The sequence below is a fragment of the Doryrhamphus excisus genome, linkage group LG4 (assembly GCF_037039965.1).
Source record: "Doryrhamphus excisus strain RoL-2023G ecotype Guam linkage group LG4, RoL_Dexc_Guam_v1.1, whole genome shotgun sequence".
Taxonomy (NCBI): Eukaryota; Metazoa; Chordata; class Actinopteri; order Syngnathiformes; family Syngnathidae; genus Doryrhamphus; species Doryrhamphus excisus.
Window position 1 is genome coordinate 18,225,169 of NC_136360.1, and position 18,900 is coordinate 18,244,068.

The window sequence follows — 18,900 nt, forward strand, 5'->3', positions numbered from 1 at the left end:
TTTAAAATAAAAAAACATTAATCAAATACCATACACTACCGCTCAAAAGTTTTGGATCACTTGCAAATTTCTTTGTTTTCCAAACAAAAACACATTTTCATGCATTTCACAAACATTTTTTATTGACAATGAAAATGAATGAGATGATTTTCAAAGAAGGATGTACATTTTTGCATAGAGGCCTACTATCAACAACTGTCAGTCCTCTGCATCAATCTCCTGGTATGGCTGCTAATCCAAGTTCATCATTTTATAAGGCTAATAGATGATTAGAAAAGCCATCTAAAAATCCTAACTAAAACTAAAATCTCTTACCATGCTGTTAACTACTCCCTAGCCAGTATATCCAAATAATTATTATTTTATTTTGGGGTTCAAATTAAAATTTGGGGTTCCTACCTCCGACTTGATATTATAAGTCCCAACATGGATGTTGGCGTGCCTTCGTCCTCCAACTGGGGTTAGGGTTTCTGAATATGGTTCGCGTTAGAACAGCTAATTAAGGTTAGGGCTACAAATTCCAATTGTGTTTAGGGGGGTCCCTGGTTAGGGTTAGGGCTGGGCCCAGGCTAGGGTTAGGGTTTAAGCTGGCTAGGGCTAGGGTTAGGGTTAGGTTTAGAGACAGCTACTTCCCCCTGGCCATCAGACTGCTGAATGTCAAATAAGACCCTCTACCTGCCCACACGCAAACGCAAAACTTTAAATTCATTCATTCATTCATTTTCTACACATTACTATTCTTATTATTTATACGGGAGCCAGGCGACGACATTTCGTTGGCAATTTCACTGCTATGTTATTGTGTAATGACAAAAAATGACAAAAAAAAATATTCAGAGAGCAGCACAAAAGAGGGTTTAACAAGGACAGAAAAATGCTGCACAACTGTGCAAGAAGACAAATATCTGAGAGTGTGTAGTTTAAGACAAAGACGCCTCACAGGTCGTCACCTGGCAGCGATAATCGGTATCGAAATGGGCAGCATAAAACCCTGATGGGAGTATTTAAGGTACTTAAATCGAGTCCAAGTCGGGTTCCGACAGCTGGGAAAATGAAAGAAAGTGTGATTCTTCAACTATGCTTTCATCGCAAACCCGAGTAAAAAATGCAGAACGACCGTCGAGCTAAAAGTCACGATGTAAATGCTGCTTTTTTATTCCTACTTCCAGTGTCTCGGCGAGAAAAGACGGGTGACTTTTAAATGTGAGCGCTAAGTAAGGAGGTCGCCAAGCAAGCCATTAACATGCTGTCACTTCCCTCATCTTCATAATGCCTGGCTGGTGCAAGCTTGCATGCGTTTCTTCTATTTCCAGCACCTGTGCTTAAAACGTTTTTGTACATATTCTTAAACCCGGAGCATCCTGTCAGCTCATCCTATTACCAAAGTGACGGTCATTGGAGATGATCAATTTGCATAATGGAGCATTAAATTGGCGCCCATCAAAGCCACCTCTCAGCAGTTTGCTGGCATGGAAAGCTCCCTCAGACTGGCAATTTCGACTTGAAGGGGTGACATGAATCCTCCTTACTGGAGTATCCTTAAACTACACAGACGGGAAGCATTTGACTGCTTGAAAAACACGCCGCCTTAGCTGGTATTTGTGAGTAAACTTTTTAATGTTGCTGAACAGAAACATGAAGGCAAACTGAGAATAAACACAGTTCTGTACCGGGATTTACTGTATTAATACTACTTTATGGTTTATTTGCAGTGCAACTCCTGTGACATTCATTGTACTGTATGACCGTGTATGTGTACGCCTCCTGGGATGAGACCCACTTGCTCCAACTGTGCCATAACCAGAGGGTTTTACTGCGATTATGCAGAGACACAAGCAGTGTTGGGCATGTTACTTTAAAAAAACGTAATTACTTACGTAGTTTCTAGTTACTTAAAAAAAAAACGGAGTTACTCCACTAAAAAGCCATAGCATTTCAGTATGTGGAATCAAACTATGGAATGGATTGAGTAAGGAAACCAAACAATGCACAACGATGAGCCAATTCAAGAAACAATACAAGCAGTTGATGTTTGCTAAATACAAGGATGAAGAGTCTTGAACCAGTCATGATGTGCTATATATATCACTATATTGACACTTACTATGGTACCCATTATGGCATTGGATGGTCATATCACCTCCTACTTTGGTACGTGACAAAAAAATTAAAATTAAAATTAAAATTAAAATTAAAATTAAAATTAAAATTAAAATTAAAATTAAAATTAAAATTAAAATTAAAATTAAAATTAAATAATTATTTATTTATTAATTAGTTATTTTTTTAATTATCAAAAAAAAATAACTTCATGTACTATATTAGGAAAGCAGGAAGTGAACAAATGTAACAGTTACTGATTGTAAAACCAGATGGAGGGGTAGGATTTAATAAGCTTTGCTTCTTCCTACTCCTTTTGGACATGTGGAACTGTGAACTGATTATGGGATGTACTCAATTGTAGTCTGATGCATGTTCAAATGAAATTAAACCATTACCATTTCCAACTAGTTACCAACCAGTAAAAGTAACTATTGCCCCCCTCCCCAAAAAAAAAAGACTGGGACCATAACAGACGTTTGCATTTATTGCAGTCGACAGATGTTTCTGTGGGTTTCAGTTGCTCACACAAGACGTGGACAAAGTTTTTTTTTCGAGGACATAATGTACATTTTACCCGCCCACTCAAGTTCTCTGATTGGCTGAAAACGCAATTTTATGAAACCTAGCCAACCCTCATTGCTTATGTGCTCTAAACACCCACCCACTCAGGTTCTCTGATTGGCTGAAAATGCAATTTTACTAAACCTTAGCCAATCCTTGTTGCTTACACTACCGCTCAAAAGTTTTGGATCACTTGGAAATGTTTTTGGAGCAGTCTGAGACATGGCTTTTTCTTGGCAGTCCTGCTATGAAGTCCAGCATCCTGAAGTCACCGCTTCACTGTTGATACTGACACTGGTGTTTGACGGCTACTATTTAGTGCAGCTGCCAGGTGACGACCTGTGAGGCGTCTTTGTCTTAAACTACAAAAAAAAACTGCAGTGTTTTTCTGTCCTTGTTAGACCCAGTTTGTGCTGCTCTCTGAAGGGAGTAGTTAACAGCATGGTTAAGAGATTTTAGTTTTAGTTAGGATTTTTAGATGGCTTTTCTAATCATCTATTAGCCTTATAAAATGATGAACTTGGATTAGCAGCCATACCAGGAGATTGATGCAGAGGACTGACAGTTGTTGATAGTAGGCCTCTATGCAAAAATGGACATCCTTCTCATTCAATAATTAGTTAGATTACCTGTTACTGAAAAAAGTAACGGTTTTGTAATGAAAATAACGGCAAAGCCTTTGGGATCTGTAGCCAATTGCGTGTGACGAGGCGCCGAGATGCGAGGCAGGCGGGCCTGTGATTGATGTGTGCTGTTGTGTGAGTGGCAGGGGGAGAAGGAGACAGAGCCATCATGGCCTTCTCCTTCCACCATGTTGCCTTTGTGCCATTCTCTTTCTCTGGGGAGAATGCTGTCAAGAGGACAATGGTCCTTGCTGTGCGGGTTTTGTTAACTGGACGCTTTAGGAAGCCATATTTGAGTCAAGCTGGAAGCAAAAGCACATTCACCAGACCTGAAAGATGGATGGATAAGCCAGACAATTTGAAGTTATGATGGTGTGTAGGTCCGCATCCGTGCTTCTAAGAAAAAGACAAAACAATAGATAAATAGCGATAGAACAAATATTGGTGAATAACATTCAAATTCATGCAAAAAATACCACTGAAGGCCTGTATTATTTTATAAGTATAATTACACAAGTACGACTGTATGATTTTACACGATTACCGTATTTTCCGGACTATAAGTCGCACTTTTTTTCATTGGTTGGCTGTTCCTGTGACTTATACTCCAGAGCGACATTGAAATGAACATAAACACTGGACATCTTTTCTGTTCATGTTTATTTTTTGTGTAGCTGAATAAGCATTGTGTTAGCATATCTTACACTTATTCAGCCTGTTCTCTATTCTTTTATTGTTAGAATAAATTACCCGCAAAAAGTGTGACCTATGTATGTTTTTTTCTACCTAATTATGCATTTTTGGTCTTGTGCGACTTATACTCTGGAGCAACTTATAGTCCAGAAAATACGGTATATACACTATATATGGCAACTGGACTGTTTAGGTTGCCTTGGAAGCCATTTCCATCGCTGCCCCCACCCACTGGAATTATTTGCCCCATTCACTCCGTCCTTGCCCCGACCATCACGCCTTCAAAAACCAACTAAAAAAATCTGGTTTTGATGTCTAACTTTGGCAACTGCTGTGCGCCACTTTTAGCTTTGTTTTTAGCTCTGAATGAATGTATGAATGTTGTATTTTAATACATCTTTGCAACTACGTATAATGCAACTCTATTTTTCTACATTGTAAAGTGTCTTTGAGTATTTTGAAAAGCGCTATATGAATAAAATGTATTATTTTTATTACTATTATTATTTATTATTTTATCAAGTCAGAGGCCTCTACCTTTGGGGGTGAATGCAGTCGCCCTTTAGGTACAGTGTGTCTTCTGAAAGCTCAATATTTGTGTTTTGTATGCTTGAAAATGCTTAATTTAGGCGGAAAACATGTACAATTTGCCATAGGCTGTAGTCAATCTCGAAAGCTGCCAAAGTCAAAGCCCAAAGTGATGAGGGACGACTATACTCGGATGTCCTAACTAGTCTTTTAGCATGAACTGATGAAGCCCACTCGGATTAAAGGCAACAGGTCTTCGGTTGCGATCGTTTCGATCGAGTACCAATCTAAACATTGCCATGTGCTTTGTCTAATACCGTATTTTCTGGACTATAAGTCGCACAAGGCCATAAATGCATAATTAGGTAGAAAAATACATACACTACTGCTCAAAAGTTTGGGATCACTTGGAAACGTTTTAGGTCAGTCTGAGATATGGCTTTTTCTTGGCTATGAAGTCCAGCATCCTGAAGTGGCCGCTTTACTGTTGATACTGACACTGGTGTTTGACGGCTACTATTTAGTGCAGCTGCCAGGTGACGACCTGTGAGGCGTCTTTGTCTTAAACTACACACTCTCACATATTTGTCTGCATCGTTTTTCTGTCCTTGTTAGACCCAGTTTGTGCTGCTCTCTGAAGGGAGTAGTTAACAGCATGGTAAGAGATTTTAGTTTTAGTTACAATTTTTAGATGGCTTTTCTAATCATCTATTAGCCTTATAAAATGATGAACTTGGATTAGCAGCCATACCAGGAGATTGATGCAGAGGACTGACAGTTGTTGATAGTAGGCCTCTATGCAAAAATGTACATCCTTCTTTGAAAATCATCTCATTCATTTTCATTCAAACTTTTGAGTGGTAGTGTATATAAGTCGCACTGGAGTATAAGTCGCATTTTTTGCGGGTAATTAATTTTCCAAACTACTTGACCAAAACAGACATTACGTCCTCTTAGAGGGCAAGTTCTAACAATAAAAGAATAGAGAACAGGCTGAATAGGTGTAAGATATGCTAACACAATGCTTATTCAGCTACACAAAAAATAAACATGAACACAAAAGGTGTCCAGTGTTGATGTAACATAAACACTTTTTTCATTTATAAGTCGCTCTGGAGTATAAGTCGCAGGAACAGCCAACCTATGAAAAAAAGTGCGACTTGTAGTCCGGAAAATACGGTAATGGTAACACGGAAATGAAACCAATAACAGCAAAAATGAAAAAAAAACTATACATTTTACAAGAATGAAGTGAAAATATAATCTAATTTGTGCAATTTTAGTAGCAGAAAGTTCGATATTAAAGTCCTAATATTATGAAACACAAACAACACAACAAATAAAGTTGCAATTTTTGGAATATTAACTGCAGGAAAACATATACCGTATTTTCTGGACTATAAGTCGCTCTGGAGTTTAAGTTGCACAAGGCCAAAAATGCATCATTAGGTAGAAAAAAACATACATAAGTCGCTCTGGAGTATAAGTCGCAGGAACAGCCAACCTATGAAAAAGTGTGACTTATATACAGTAAAATATGGTATATGTGACACATGTTGGTCCTATGCTGTCCATGCATATCTCGTCTCTGATTGGATGTGATCACAGCCATCTTGCTCAAAACTAACTGGCATTCTCATTTTAACATTTTTCTTCTCAGTCTATGTATTTCCCGCCTGTTTGGTCGTAAGATGACGTTATGAGATGCAGCATGAATGATTTAATTGCCCCCCCTCGTCTCATTCCCAGGCGATGATGAAACCCATGTGAAGGTTTCGTTCCCGTTCAACGTCTGCTCTGGTTAGTCTCACGACCGCCTCTGACACCGGATTAAAAACATTCCCGGCTATCTGAATGAAACACTTTTCTTCATCCCATTTTAAATGTCACGCCTGAAAGAAAACTCAGCTGAGTGTTTGGCCCTCCATGCTCCAGATCCATGCCATTAGCATAAACGCACAATCAATTATTTCAGCCCTGATGGAGCCGATTATGCAGAGAAAATAAAGGCAGGAAGAAGGAGTCTTAATTACAGGGTGACCTTTATGGCCTTTCCTGCATCACCGGTGTACCGGGGAAGACGTCGCTTCTTCACGGACGAGTCACTAATTGCCTGATCGTAACTGCTGAGGAAGTGGCGAAGCGGATCGAGCTCTTTCAAAAATAGCACACTTACGCAGCAAAAACTCAGCTCTTTTTTTCCCGTTTCGATGCCAAATGTAACGTGTGTGTGACACTCGTAATAGCGCCCTAATGACTATATCCAATGTGCTCCGGGGCGACTTGCGGAATACGATGCAAACTCGTCTATCTCCTGAAGCAGAGGTGCAGTGAAAAGCCACCTGGTTGCACAACCAGTGCAGAGAAAAGTGAGGCTTACTGCTTCCATGTCACGCCTGTCAGAATGAGAGATGGGCTGAAAGAGAGGCAGATACGCCGAGCAAGGGCGATATGAGCAAATGAGTAGCGGGGGTTGGTGAGTTGGGGGGGAGGGGGAGGGCGATGGACCAGCTGCTGGGTTTATCTCTGATGCGGCTGATAAACAAAAAGACACCGTTGCTGCTGGAGAATATCGTGGCGGTTATCCATCCATCCATCGGCACCTGAACACAGCACAATTTCCAGTAATGACAAAATCATAATAATAATCTAATTAACTTATTCAATACCAAAGACATAGTAAAACTTTTTGGGGTTTATACACTACTGCTCAAAAGTTTGAGATCACTTTTTTGGTCCAGTCTGAGATATGGCTTTTTCTTGGCAGTCCTGCTATGAAGTCCAGCATCCTGAAGTGGCCGCTTCACTGTTGATACTGACACTGGTGTTTGACGGCTACTATTTAGTGCAGCTGCCAGGTGACGACCTGTGAGGCGTCTTTGTCTTAAACTACACACTCTCACATATTTGTCTTCTTGCACAGTTGTGCAGCGTTTTTCTGTCCTTGTTAGACCCAGTTTGTGATGCAAAATGACTAAGGATAGGTTTTAAAATCAAAAACCATAAATACCATACACTACCGCTCAAAATTTGGGATCACTTGCAAATGTCTTTGTTTCCAAAGAAAAACACATTTTCATGCATTTCACAAACAATTTTTTCCATTTCACAAACATTTGTATCCATTTCCCAAACAATGAAAATGAATGAGATGATTTTCAAAGAAGGATGTACATTTTTGCATAGAGGCCTACTATCAACAACTGTCAGTCCTCTGCATCAATCTCCTGGTATGGCTGCTAATCCAAGTTCATCATTTTATAAGGCTAATAGATGATTAGAAAAGCCATCTAAAAATCCTAGCTAAAATTAAAATCTCTTACCATGCTGTTAACTACTCCCTTCAGAGAGCAGCACAAACTGGGTCTAACAAGGGCAGAAAAACACTGCACAACTGTGCAAGAAGAAACAAAGAAACAAACAAGAATTATTCCATATGATCGGTGTCGGAATCGGTCAATTTCACTCATGGATGATTGGTATATACAAAGTCATAAACAGATTTTCCGTGCTCCAACTACAAAAATATTCCATTTATTGACTTGGAATCCTATATTCTGGAAATTAATTTATCACTGGCAGGTCTGTAACCAATTAATTAATCCAGGAGTGACTGTAATCATGAAAGACAAAAAAAATCCTTAGCAATAGCACAAACTGGGTCTAACAAGGACAGAAAAACGATGCAGACAAATATCTGAGAGTGTGTAGTTTAAGACAAAGACGCCTCACAGGTCGTCACCTGGCAGCTGCACTAAATAGTAGCCGTCAAACACCAGTGTCAGTATCAACAGTGAAGCGGCCACTTCAGGATGCTGGACTTCATAGCAGGACTGCCAAGAAAAAGCCCCCAAAATTTCCAAATGATCCCAAACTTTTGAGCGGTAGTGTAGGTATAGTGAGGAAGCCATATTGGAATATAGCGTGGGACGACTCTAAGTCTGAACAGTTTCCTTTAACTGCGTGATGGCAAAGATGATGCAAGGTCATTTGGATGCTTATAGGCAAGTTAATCCTGCATGCACACATATACAGAATCATCCCTCCAATCTGTTGTGAAAGCTACGCTACATGTAAATACAAACATAACAGTGTTATTCATAAACGTTATACAAAACCATACTTTTGGTGGGTAATATGAGCAGCGAGCAAGGCAGCCTAGCACATAATGAAGTTTTATCACCCGTCTGGTACATACTTTGCAAAGTTGAGGTGACATGCTGTTTCCTTGATGGACAAATAAATATGACCTAATGATGCGGTGGGAAGTCAGATTGTTGCAAACTGAACCCTCTTCTGGTTGCATCCGCATTTCCGAGTGTCTTGCAATTTGCTGCCACCGACGCAGACAGCTGGGCACGATTGTGTTTGGCAGATGTCAAGGCATGCTGGCAAGGCAACACAAACCTGACACAGTTGGACTCTGTCAACTAACAAACAGAGCAAGTTGTCACTGCGAGCCGCCACCAGAGAGCACTGTTGATGTATGCACCCATACATTGTACAGTATCATTTTCTCTTCATATTTCCCACACTTGCATTTAAAAGCGCATGTTTTAGATAATATGTTTTTTATGATAAATAGAAGACAGAGAAACGAAACAGTCGACTTGGTGCTTGTGGAAATGAGATCACTGAGCATGTCTTGGAGTTACAGTCATTTAACTCTAATAACCTCTGTTGAAATGAGCATTTCAGGTACCGAGATAAGAGATGGTTTTTCACTGTGTGTTATGGTGATAAGCTTGCCAGCAAAAAAAAAAAAATGTGACACAGAGGTGTGGCTAATAATGAATGTAAAAATCAATTTGAGCCAAGCCTTTTCAGCCGCTGGCTGGCAGCGTGACACAATAATATCCTCTACTGATTCCTAAATGACTTTCTGCCATGTTGACACTCCTACAGCTTTTGTTCAGCGCCTTGGATGTGAATGCAGATGCCTAATCACTGAGAAAAACCCTAATAGGGCCATTTGTATTGTTCCCCTACTTCCCGTAACTACTCCTAACCCTTATACTCATTTACACGCTGGCAGTAATTCCTCACCTACACACATCCTGGGACTGGAATTAAGCTGAAACAACTGCTTCTCTTTCTTTCGTCACTAATATCGGAATATATGCAATAGTATCGATGATTAGGAATATATTTCCTGGTTTTGTAGGAAAAAACAGCGTTTTTCTGTCCTTGTTAGACCCAGTTTGTGCTGCTCTCTGAAGGGAGTAGTTAACAGCATGGTAAGAGATTTTAGTTTTAGTTAAAATTTTTAGATGGCTTTTCTAATCATCTATTAGCAACAAAAGGAAGCAACAGTATTGATGATTAGGAATATATTTCCTGGTTTTGTAGGAAAAACCAATAAGTTAATAACTAATAGTCACAGATGGTTGCATGGCTACCCTAAGGCGATCACATGCATGGGAGGTCACAGACAATGAATACTTTAGTAGTACATAACCCGCAGTAATATCCACCCGTATTCATGTCATTGAATTCGGAGGAGTGGGAGTTCAATATGTGAAGTACTTACAGTACTTATAGTAATCCCTCATTTATCACGTGAATCGGTTCCAGACCCGGCACTGATAAGTGAATTTCCCTGAAATGGGATTTCCTATTCATAAGTCAAATATCTCAGTTGGTAGAGCATAGAAAATCTGTTTACGACCTTCTAAATGTGCTTTTTAAAATTATTAGACCCCTCTAGACCTGCAAGACATCCCTTTGGATGTGTATTTGTATATTAGGTAGCCATTTTTTTGCTTGAACATGTTTAATTTAGGCAACATTTAGGCAACAAACACGTACAATATACTGCTCAAAAGTTTGGGATCACTTGATATCAGATATTTGTCTTCTTGCACAGTTGTGCAGCGTTTTTCTGTCCTTGTTAGACCCAGTTTGTGCTATTGTTAAAGATTTTTTTTTGTCTTTCATGATTCCAGTCACCCCTGGTTTAATTAATTGGTTACAGACCTGCCAGCGAAAAATTAATTTCCACGATATAGGATTCCAAGTCAATAAATTGAATATTTTTGAAGTTGGAGCACGGAAAATCTGTTTATGACTTTGTAAATACGAGGGATTTATGTTGCCGATTTTGATACCAATCATTCATGAGTGAAATTGACCGATTCCGACACCGATCATATGGAATAATTCTTGTTTGTTTCTTTGTTTCTTCTTGCACAGTTGTGCAGCGTTTTTCTGTCCTTGTTAGACCCAGTTTGTGCTGCTCTCTGAAGGGAGTAGTTAACAGCATGGTAAGAGATTTTAGTTTTAGTTTAGATTTTTAGATGGCTTTTCTAATCATCTATTAGCCTTATAAAATGATGAACTGAGCGATGATTTATTCGTTTGTTTATTATTTATTAATTAATAGCTCCAAGTGTGAAGTGGAGAGGATTTGCTGTACTGTACAGTGTCCACCTTTTTTCTCCCTCCTTGTTACATTAATAGATGTTAATGCATTTCATAAAAACATCATGTTCAAACTGTGCAACAAATATTCTGCTCCCCTGAAGGGAGAAATGAAGTTGCCCACAACTTGACTCAAGTTACACGATACTGCTGCCGCTGATTTTTATTGGGACTTTAAACGCACGTAGCTTTTAATAGCATTTTTCATTGGTCACCGGACCTACACCCAGCTTTAAAAAAAAAGGAGCTGTGTTAGCTAACGACTGTGCTAAAAATGCATTTTTGTGTGACTTGAGCATGTGTGTGGTATTTCCGGATAATCCATCTAGCAAATTTGGCAAGGATGGGCTCAATATTGATACCAAACGTCCTGATTTCAGTTTAATGTTAGACAGTGACAATAATGTCCTGGTTTCCATTGCTTTTCATTGGGCCATTAATAATATAGCTAATATAGCTAATATTTTTATTTCTTTAGTTATCTGTCAGGGCTGCACAGTGATCGAGTGGTTAGTGCACAGGCCTCACAGCTAGGAGACCTTAGTTCAATCCCACTCTCGGCCATCTCTGTGTTGAGTTTGCATGTTTTCTCCGAATACTCCGCCTTCCTCCCACATTCCAAAAACATGCTAGGTTAATTGGATAACTCCAAATTGTCCATAGGTATGAATGGTTGTTTGTCTATATGTGCCCTGTGATTGGCTGGCGACCAGTCCAGGGTTTACCCCGCCTCTCGCCTGAAGACAGCTGGGATAGGCTCCAGCATCCCCCGCGACCCTCGTGAGGATAATCGATAAAAAATGAATGAATATCCCACATTGCCAAATACAGGGGTCCCTCACAATTCCGCTGTACCTAAATACAGTTTTGAACATTATTAGAGCCCTACAGACGTGAAATAACACCCCTGTAATCACTTTAACACTCGTATCACCAAATATACAGTAGTCGACATGATAAAAGAAAATAAGACAAGAATTTTCTAAATAACAAAAAAAAACCAACAAAAATGAAACAATCAGCCACAATTTTGCAAGAATAAAGTCAAAAATATTGACAGGAAAAAATGGCAATCCAACAATGAAAAAGTGTAATTTTAAGACAAAGTCGAAATATTGTTAGGAAAAATAACATTATTTTAGCAACATAAAGTGGTCATTTTAAAGTCATAATATTATGAAAAAGGCTGCACGGTGGATAAGTGGTTAGACCTCACAGACAGGAGACCAGGGTTCAATTCCACCCTCGGCCATCTCTGTGTGGAGTTTGCATGTTCTTCCCGGGTTTTCTCCGGGTACTCCGGTTTCCTCCCACATTCCAAAAACATGCTAGGTTAATTAGCGACTCCAAATTGTCCATAGGTATGAATGTGAGTGTGAATGGTTGTTTGTCTATATGTGCCCTGTGATTGGCTGGCCACCAGTCCAGGGTGTACCCCGCCTCTCACCTAAAGACAGCTGGGATAGGCTCCAGCACCCCCGAGACCCTTGTGAGGATAAAATGAATAGTTATTTTGTCCTCCTGTAAGACCTGAAACGAGAGCTATTATTTTTCACAGGCAGATATTTCAAATATACTAGAACATACATTATTTATGTATATCATTACTTCATTACAGAGGTATTTAAGTTATTTATGCAGCGTTGAAACTTGCAAAGAGATATTTATACATTTACAACCGCCACTGAGCTTCCCATTGCATATCCATTAATATCCATACACTCAAAATGGCATACTTCTCCCTCATGCAGATCCATTGACATTGATGCCAAACCTGAAATGAAATGTCAGGATTCCACAGGTCTTCAATGAGGTAAGGAAGTAGAATATGTTACACTGTTGCTCCCCAACCTCTCTATGCCACTCTGTAATAGTCAATATGCTTCCAATCCGTTTTCCACTTGTGCTCTTTATCACACAGCAGATAGCCACGGATGCATGAGCCTCCTCGGTATTCAGGAGGTATGGAAGTGTGTGCACGGGGAAGAACTACACAAAATACACACTCACCAGTCCCAACTTCAGGTACATGTATACAATGAATTCCGATACAAGAATTCTTCTTTGAGGAAACCCAGCAGCCATCAAGCAAGCCCTTCTTACAACCCAGAAGGGGTAACTTTTTACGGCAAAACGCAATTCTCTACCATCACCTCAAAGAGAAACCTTTGGGGACAAAAATGTACAGACAAGACAGATGGTTTGAAAGACGATTTGGGGAAGCCACCTTAGTCAAGGTTGAGAATTCATCTCTGAACAGAGGGAGAGGTCTACGACATTTTACCTCTCCCCTTTCCGTCATTTCAACCTTTCTGAAAATACACACTACAACTCAAAAGTTTGGGATCACTTGGAAATTTTTGGGGCTTTTTCTTGGCAGTCCTGCTATGAAGTCCAGCATCCTGAAGTGGCCGCTTCACTGTTGATACTGACACTGGTGTTTGACGGCTACTATTTAGTGCAGCTGCCAGGTGACCACCTGTGAGGCGTCTTTGTCTTAAACTACACACTCTCAGATATTTGTCTGCATCGTTTTTCTGTCCTTGTTAGACCCAGTTTGTGCTATTGCTAAGGATTTTTTTTGTCTTTCATGATTACAGTCACTCCTGGATTAATTAATTGGTTACAGACCTGCCAGTGATAAATTAATTTCCAGAATATAGGATTCCAAGTCAATAAATAGAATATTTTTGTAGCACGGAAAATCTGTTTATGACTTTGAAAATATGAGGGATTTATGTTGCCGATTTTTATACCAATCATCCATGAGTGAAATTGACCGATTCCGACACCGATCATATGGAATAATTCTTGTTTCTTTTTTTCTTCTTGCACAGTTGTGTATTGTTTTTCTGTCCTTGTTAGACCCAGTTTGTGCTGCTCTCTGAAGGGAGTAGTTAACAGCATGGTAAGAGATTTTAGTTTTAGTTTAGATTTTTAGATGGCTTTTCTAATCATCTATTAGCCTTATTAGTCTTGGTACTCACTTGTTTGGAATTCACTTGTGTTGCCAGATACACTACCGCTGAAAAGTTTGGGATCACTTGGAAATTTTTGGGTCTTTTTCTTGGCAGTCCTGCTATGAATTCCAGCATCCTGAAGTCGCCGCTTCACTGTTGATACTGACACTGGTGTTTGACGGCTACTATTTAGTGCAACTGCATCGTTTTTCTGTCCTTGTTAGACCCAGTTTGTGCTGCTCTCTGAAGGGAGTAGTTAACAGCATGGTAAGAGATTTTAGTTTTAGTTTAGATTTTTAGATGGCTTCTCTAATCATCTATTAGCCTTATAAAATGATGAACTCTGATTAGCAGCCATACCAGGAGATTGATGCAGAGGACTGACAGTTGTTGATAGTAGGCCTCTATGCAAAAATGTACATCCTTCTTTGAAAATCATCTCATTCATTTTCATTATTTGTGAAATGGAAAAAATTGTTTGTGAAATGCATGAAAATGTGTTTTTCTTTGGAAAACCAAGAGATTTGCAAGTGATCCCAAACTTTTGAGCGGTAGTGTAGCCCTAAAACACAATATTGTATGTGCCTTAAAAGAGTGATCGAAAATGGCCAATACTGGAGGGGAGGCTGGAATTGAATGGCTTAATAACATACCACAAAACAGCATGATATATTCATAGATTTTGCATCGTTTTTGTGTCCTTGTTAGACCCAGTTAATGCTGCTCTCTGAAGGGAGTAGTTAACAGCATGGTAAGAGATTTTAGTTTTAGTTACAATTTTTTGATTGCTTTTTTAATCATCTATTAGCCTTATAAAATGATGAACTTGGATTAGCAGCCATATCAGGAGATTGATGCAGAGGACTGACAGTAGTTGATAGTAGGCCTCTATGCAAAAATGTACATCCTTCTTTGAAAATCATCTCATTCATTTTCATTGTTTGTGAAATGGGAAAAAATGTTTGTGAAATGCATGAAAATGTGTTTTTCTTTGGAAAACAAAGAAATTTGCAAGTGATCCCAAACTTTTGAGCGGTAGTGAACACTCATTTAACCTCCTTGGAGGATCCTGCAACATCTTCTCTGACTTGTCTTCAGCGTGAACTGCCTGGATGAGAGGTGAACTGTCTTCTATATCATCGATAAAATGCCCTTTCAGTTCAATGATACCGCAGTTCCAAACTATACGGTTGTGAAGTGCCCATTCTCACATGATGGACTCATGACGTCATGACGTCATCTCACGCCTCACGTCTCACTCTGAGTTTGAAGAACTGAGCTTTTGGAAGAAATGACGGAACTCGGATCCACACTCTGCATGCATGGACGCAGCCTCCTTCTTCTCCGACTCAATCACTTCAGTTTGAAGTGATTACTCATGTTGGAAAGAGTCGGTTACAACCTCTATAATCCAGTGATGAATAATCAACCAAGCTTTCAACGAGCCCTGGAGAATTTGACGGACGGACTAAGGTTTCGGAAATTTGAGCTATTTGGTTTCTACCAATGGGACTAAAGAGAAAATTATGACTATTTTTGGGGTAAATTTCTAAAAAAGGCATACAGTATGTTTGTGAGAACATCCAGTCTTCCAGTAGTGTGGATCAATGCGGGTAGTTAGATGTGGTCTTGGGCTCATAATGTCAAAATGTGACCAGCATGATGATGAGGTTCTTTAAATAGCAATTCAAATCCAGCCAGGACATTTATTGATCCATTCATGGATCACACGATTGTCAATTTTACCATTCAGTTAGAGGCTGCACGGTGGTCGAGTGGTTAGCGCTCAGACCTCACAGTTGAGAAACCAGGGTTCAATTCCACCCTCGGCCATCTCTGTGTGGAGTTTGCATGTTCTCCCCGTGCATGCGTGGGTTTTCTCCGGGTACTCCAGTTTCCTCCCACATTCCAAAAACATGCTAGGTTAATTGGCTTACTCCAAATTGCCAATTAACCTAGCAAAAGTGGTTCGCACGCAGACCTCACAGCTAGGAGACCCGAGTTCAATTCCACCAATTGCATGTTCTCCCTGTGCATGCGTGGATTTTCTCCGGGTTTCCTCCCACATTCCAAAAACATGCTAGGTTAATTAGCGACTCCAAATTGTCCATAGGTATGAATGTGAGTGTGAATGGTTGTTTGTCTATATGTGCCCTGTGATTGGCTGGCCACCAGTCCGGGGTGGATCCCGCCTCTCACCCGAAGACAGCTGGGATAGGCATAGGGATAGAAAATGAATGAATGAATGAGTTCCTTGTTAGAGAACGACAAGTTGTGACAAAACTACTGAAACATTCAATGGTGTAAAACAGCAAAGCTATTGGTTGCCTGAGATGTTTGGCCAGGAATTTCTGGGTTAGGTTAATCCGGGGTCAGCAACCCACGGCTCCAGAGCCGCATGTGGCTCTTCAGTCTCTTTGTTGTCGCTTCGCAATGCTCTTTTGAACACCTGAGTTAAAAAAAAATCTGACTTGATGTGAGACAATCAATGAATCCTGGATAATCCTTATTTCTAAATGACAAAAACTTGTTGATATAGTTAATCTTCAAAACAGCTAAAATAATGCATAAGGCTAAAAATGACCAATTAGCTAAAAATGTCATCCAATACTTCTCTACAAGAGAGGAGAAATATGATCTCAGGGAAGAAGTACATTTGAAACACTTCTATGCTAGGACTACGTTATGCTAGCCATAGCATTTCAGTATGTGGAATCAAACTATGGAATGGATTGAGTAAGGAAATCAAACAATGCACAACGATGAGCCAATTCAAGAAACAATACAAGCAGTTGATGTTTGCTAAATACAAGGATGAAGAGTCTTGAACCAGTCATGATGTGCTATATATATCACTATATTGACACTTACTATGGTACCCATTATGGCATTGGATGCTCATATCACCTCCTACTTTGGTACGGGACAAAAAAATTAAAATTAAAATTATTTTATAATTATCAAAAAAATATAGCTTAAACTATATTAGGAAAGAATTATTTTATTATTATTATTATTATTATTATTATTATTATTACTATTGTTTTATTTTATTTATTTATTTTTTTAAATAAAAACAAAAAAAAACAAAAAAAACCCTTAAACTGTATTGTGGAAAGCAGGAAGTGAACAAATGTAACAGTTACTGATTGTAAAAGTACCAGATGGAGGAGTAGGATTTAATAAGCTTTGCTTCTTCCTACTCCTTTTGGACATGTGGAACTGTGAACTGATTATGGGATGCACTCAATTGTAATCTAAAATAAAACCATTACCATTACCATGGATACCCCCCCCCCCCTCCAAAAAAAAAGGAGTTGGATTCGGAGTTTTAAATTCTGCAAGGACAGATGCTTTTGGTTTCTTTGCTTCTTTGGTTTACATTTATGCTTCACATGTGTCGAGAAACAACAATTTGTTGCATTCTGCTGGGGTCAAATTTTATGAATTTTATAAATTTAAATTTTTATATAAAGTTTATAAGATAGAATTTATGAGATATTGTTTTTAAATTGTTTTGCGGCTACAGTCTATTTTGCTTGAGTGAGTGTGGGGGTAAAATTGCTCTTTTGATAGGAAAGGTTGCCGACCCCTGGGTTAATCCAATGTGCATGAACGGGTTGGGATCAAATTATTATGGTATGGCCACATTTCTCACATCGTTACTATGCAAGTTGAAATGGATTGCGTCAATGTTTCTGTGTGTGTGTGTGTGCAGCGTGTCTCAAACTATCCTGGCTGTCATTTTGGCTCAGGACCAGGTTGCTGCATCCAAACAGTCACGGCTGTTGTGACTGCCCTCAAAGGCAAGCATGACACACTTTCATCGACGCACTCGCTGTTAATTCTGCTCCTATTAGGCACTAAATTCTGCTTCCTCTCGCTTCAAGAGGAAGACGAGGGAATAGCTGAACACAGGGGCGTCACTCGGTTCTGAGGACAAGGGGGGGCTTAGCCCCATTGAGATGCACAGGTTATGAATGAATGTAGTAGACATTCAAAAAAATCCAAAAAAACAAATAAGGAACAAGAACCGGGATATAACTTTCCCACTTTTGGACAGATTTAGTAGAGATACTCAATTGTTTTAGGCCGACATTAAATGTACACAAGTACACACAATCTATACTGCAAAACCACTGCTCAAGATCTGCAAATATTCTGTCCAGTGGACATGATTGTTACATCATTGATGACAGTCATCAATGATGTAACAATCATTATTATATTATTAATTAACTCATTATTATTACTATCATCATTATTCTTCTTCTGATTATTACTACCACTACTCCAAGAAGTAGTAATAAGGCTAGTACTAGCCTGCTTATTGGCTTGCTTATTAGCCTGCTTTTGCCCTATTGTATGATATTTGTCAGAGATTTTTTTTTTTGTCAAAAAAAATCAATAAAAAATATCCAATTATTTAGAGGGCTGAAGTTTGGGCTCACTTGCAAATTTCTTTGTTTTCCAAAGAAAAACACATTTTCATGCATTACACAAACATTTGTATCCATTTCCCAAACAATGAAAATGAATGAGATGATTTTCAAAGAAGGATGTACATTTTTGCATAGAGGCCTACTATCAACAACTGTCAGTCCTCTGCATCAATCTCCTGGTATGGCTGCTAATCCAAGTTCATCATTTTATAAGGCTAATAGATGATTAGAAAAGCCATCTAAAAATCCTAACTAAAACTAAAATCTCTTACCATGCTGTTAACTACTCCCTTCAGAGAGCAGCACAAACTGGGTCTAACAAGGACAGAAAAACGATGCAGCTGCACTAAATAGTAGCCGTCAAACACCAGTGTCAGTATCAACAGTGAAGCGGCGACTTCAGGATGCTGGACTTCATAGCAGGACTGCCAAGAAAAAGCCATATCTCAGACAGTCCCAAAAAATTTCCAAGTGATCCCAAACTTTTGAGTGGTAGTGTACATGAAATTTGAGATTTTTTTGTAAAAAAAAAAAAAAAAACATCAATAAAAAATATCTGAAGCCCCCCTA

At 39.2% G+C, this 18,900-nt stretch overlaps 1 protein-coding gene across 1 annotated transcript in view; it reads left to right on the forward strand.

Moving 5' to 3' along the window:
- LOC131129829 (hydroxylysine kinase-like) overlaps window positions 1–17,825 on the forward strand; it is a 37,225-nt gene extending 19,400 nt beyond the window's left edge. Inside the window, exon 8 of the mRNA XM_078789928.1 lies at window positions 17,607–17,825. Within this exon, the coding sequence (XP_078646054.1) occupies window positions 17,607–17,825 (219 nt within the window). The remainder of the gene's footprint in view (window positions 1–17,606) is intronic.
- The last annotated feature ends 1,075 nt before the right edge of the window (window positions 17,826–18,900 follow it).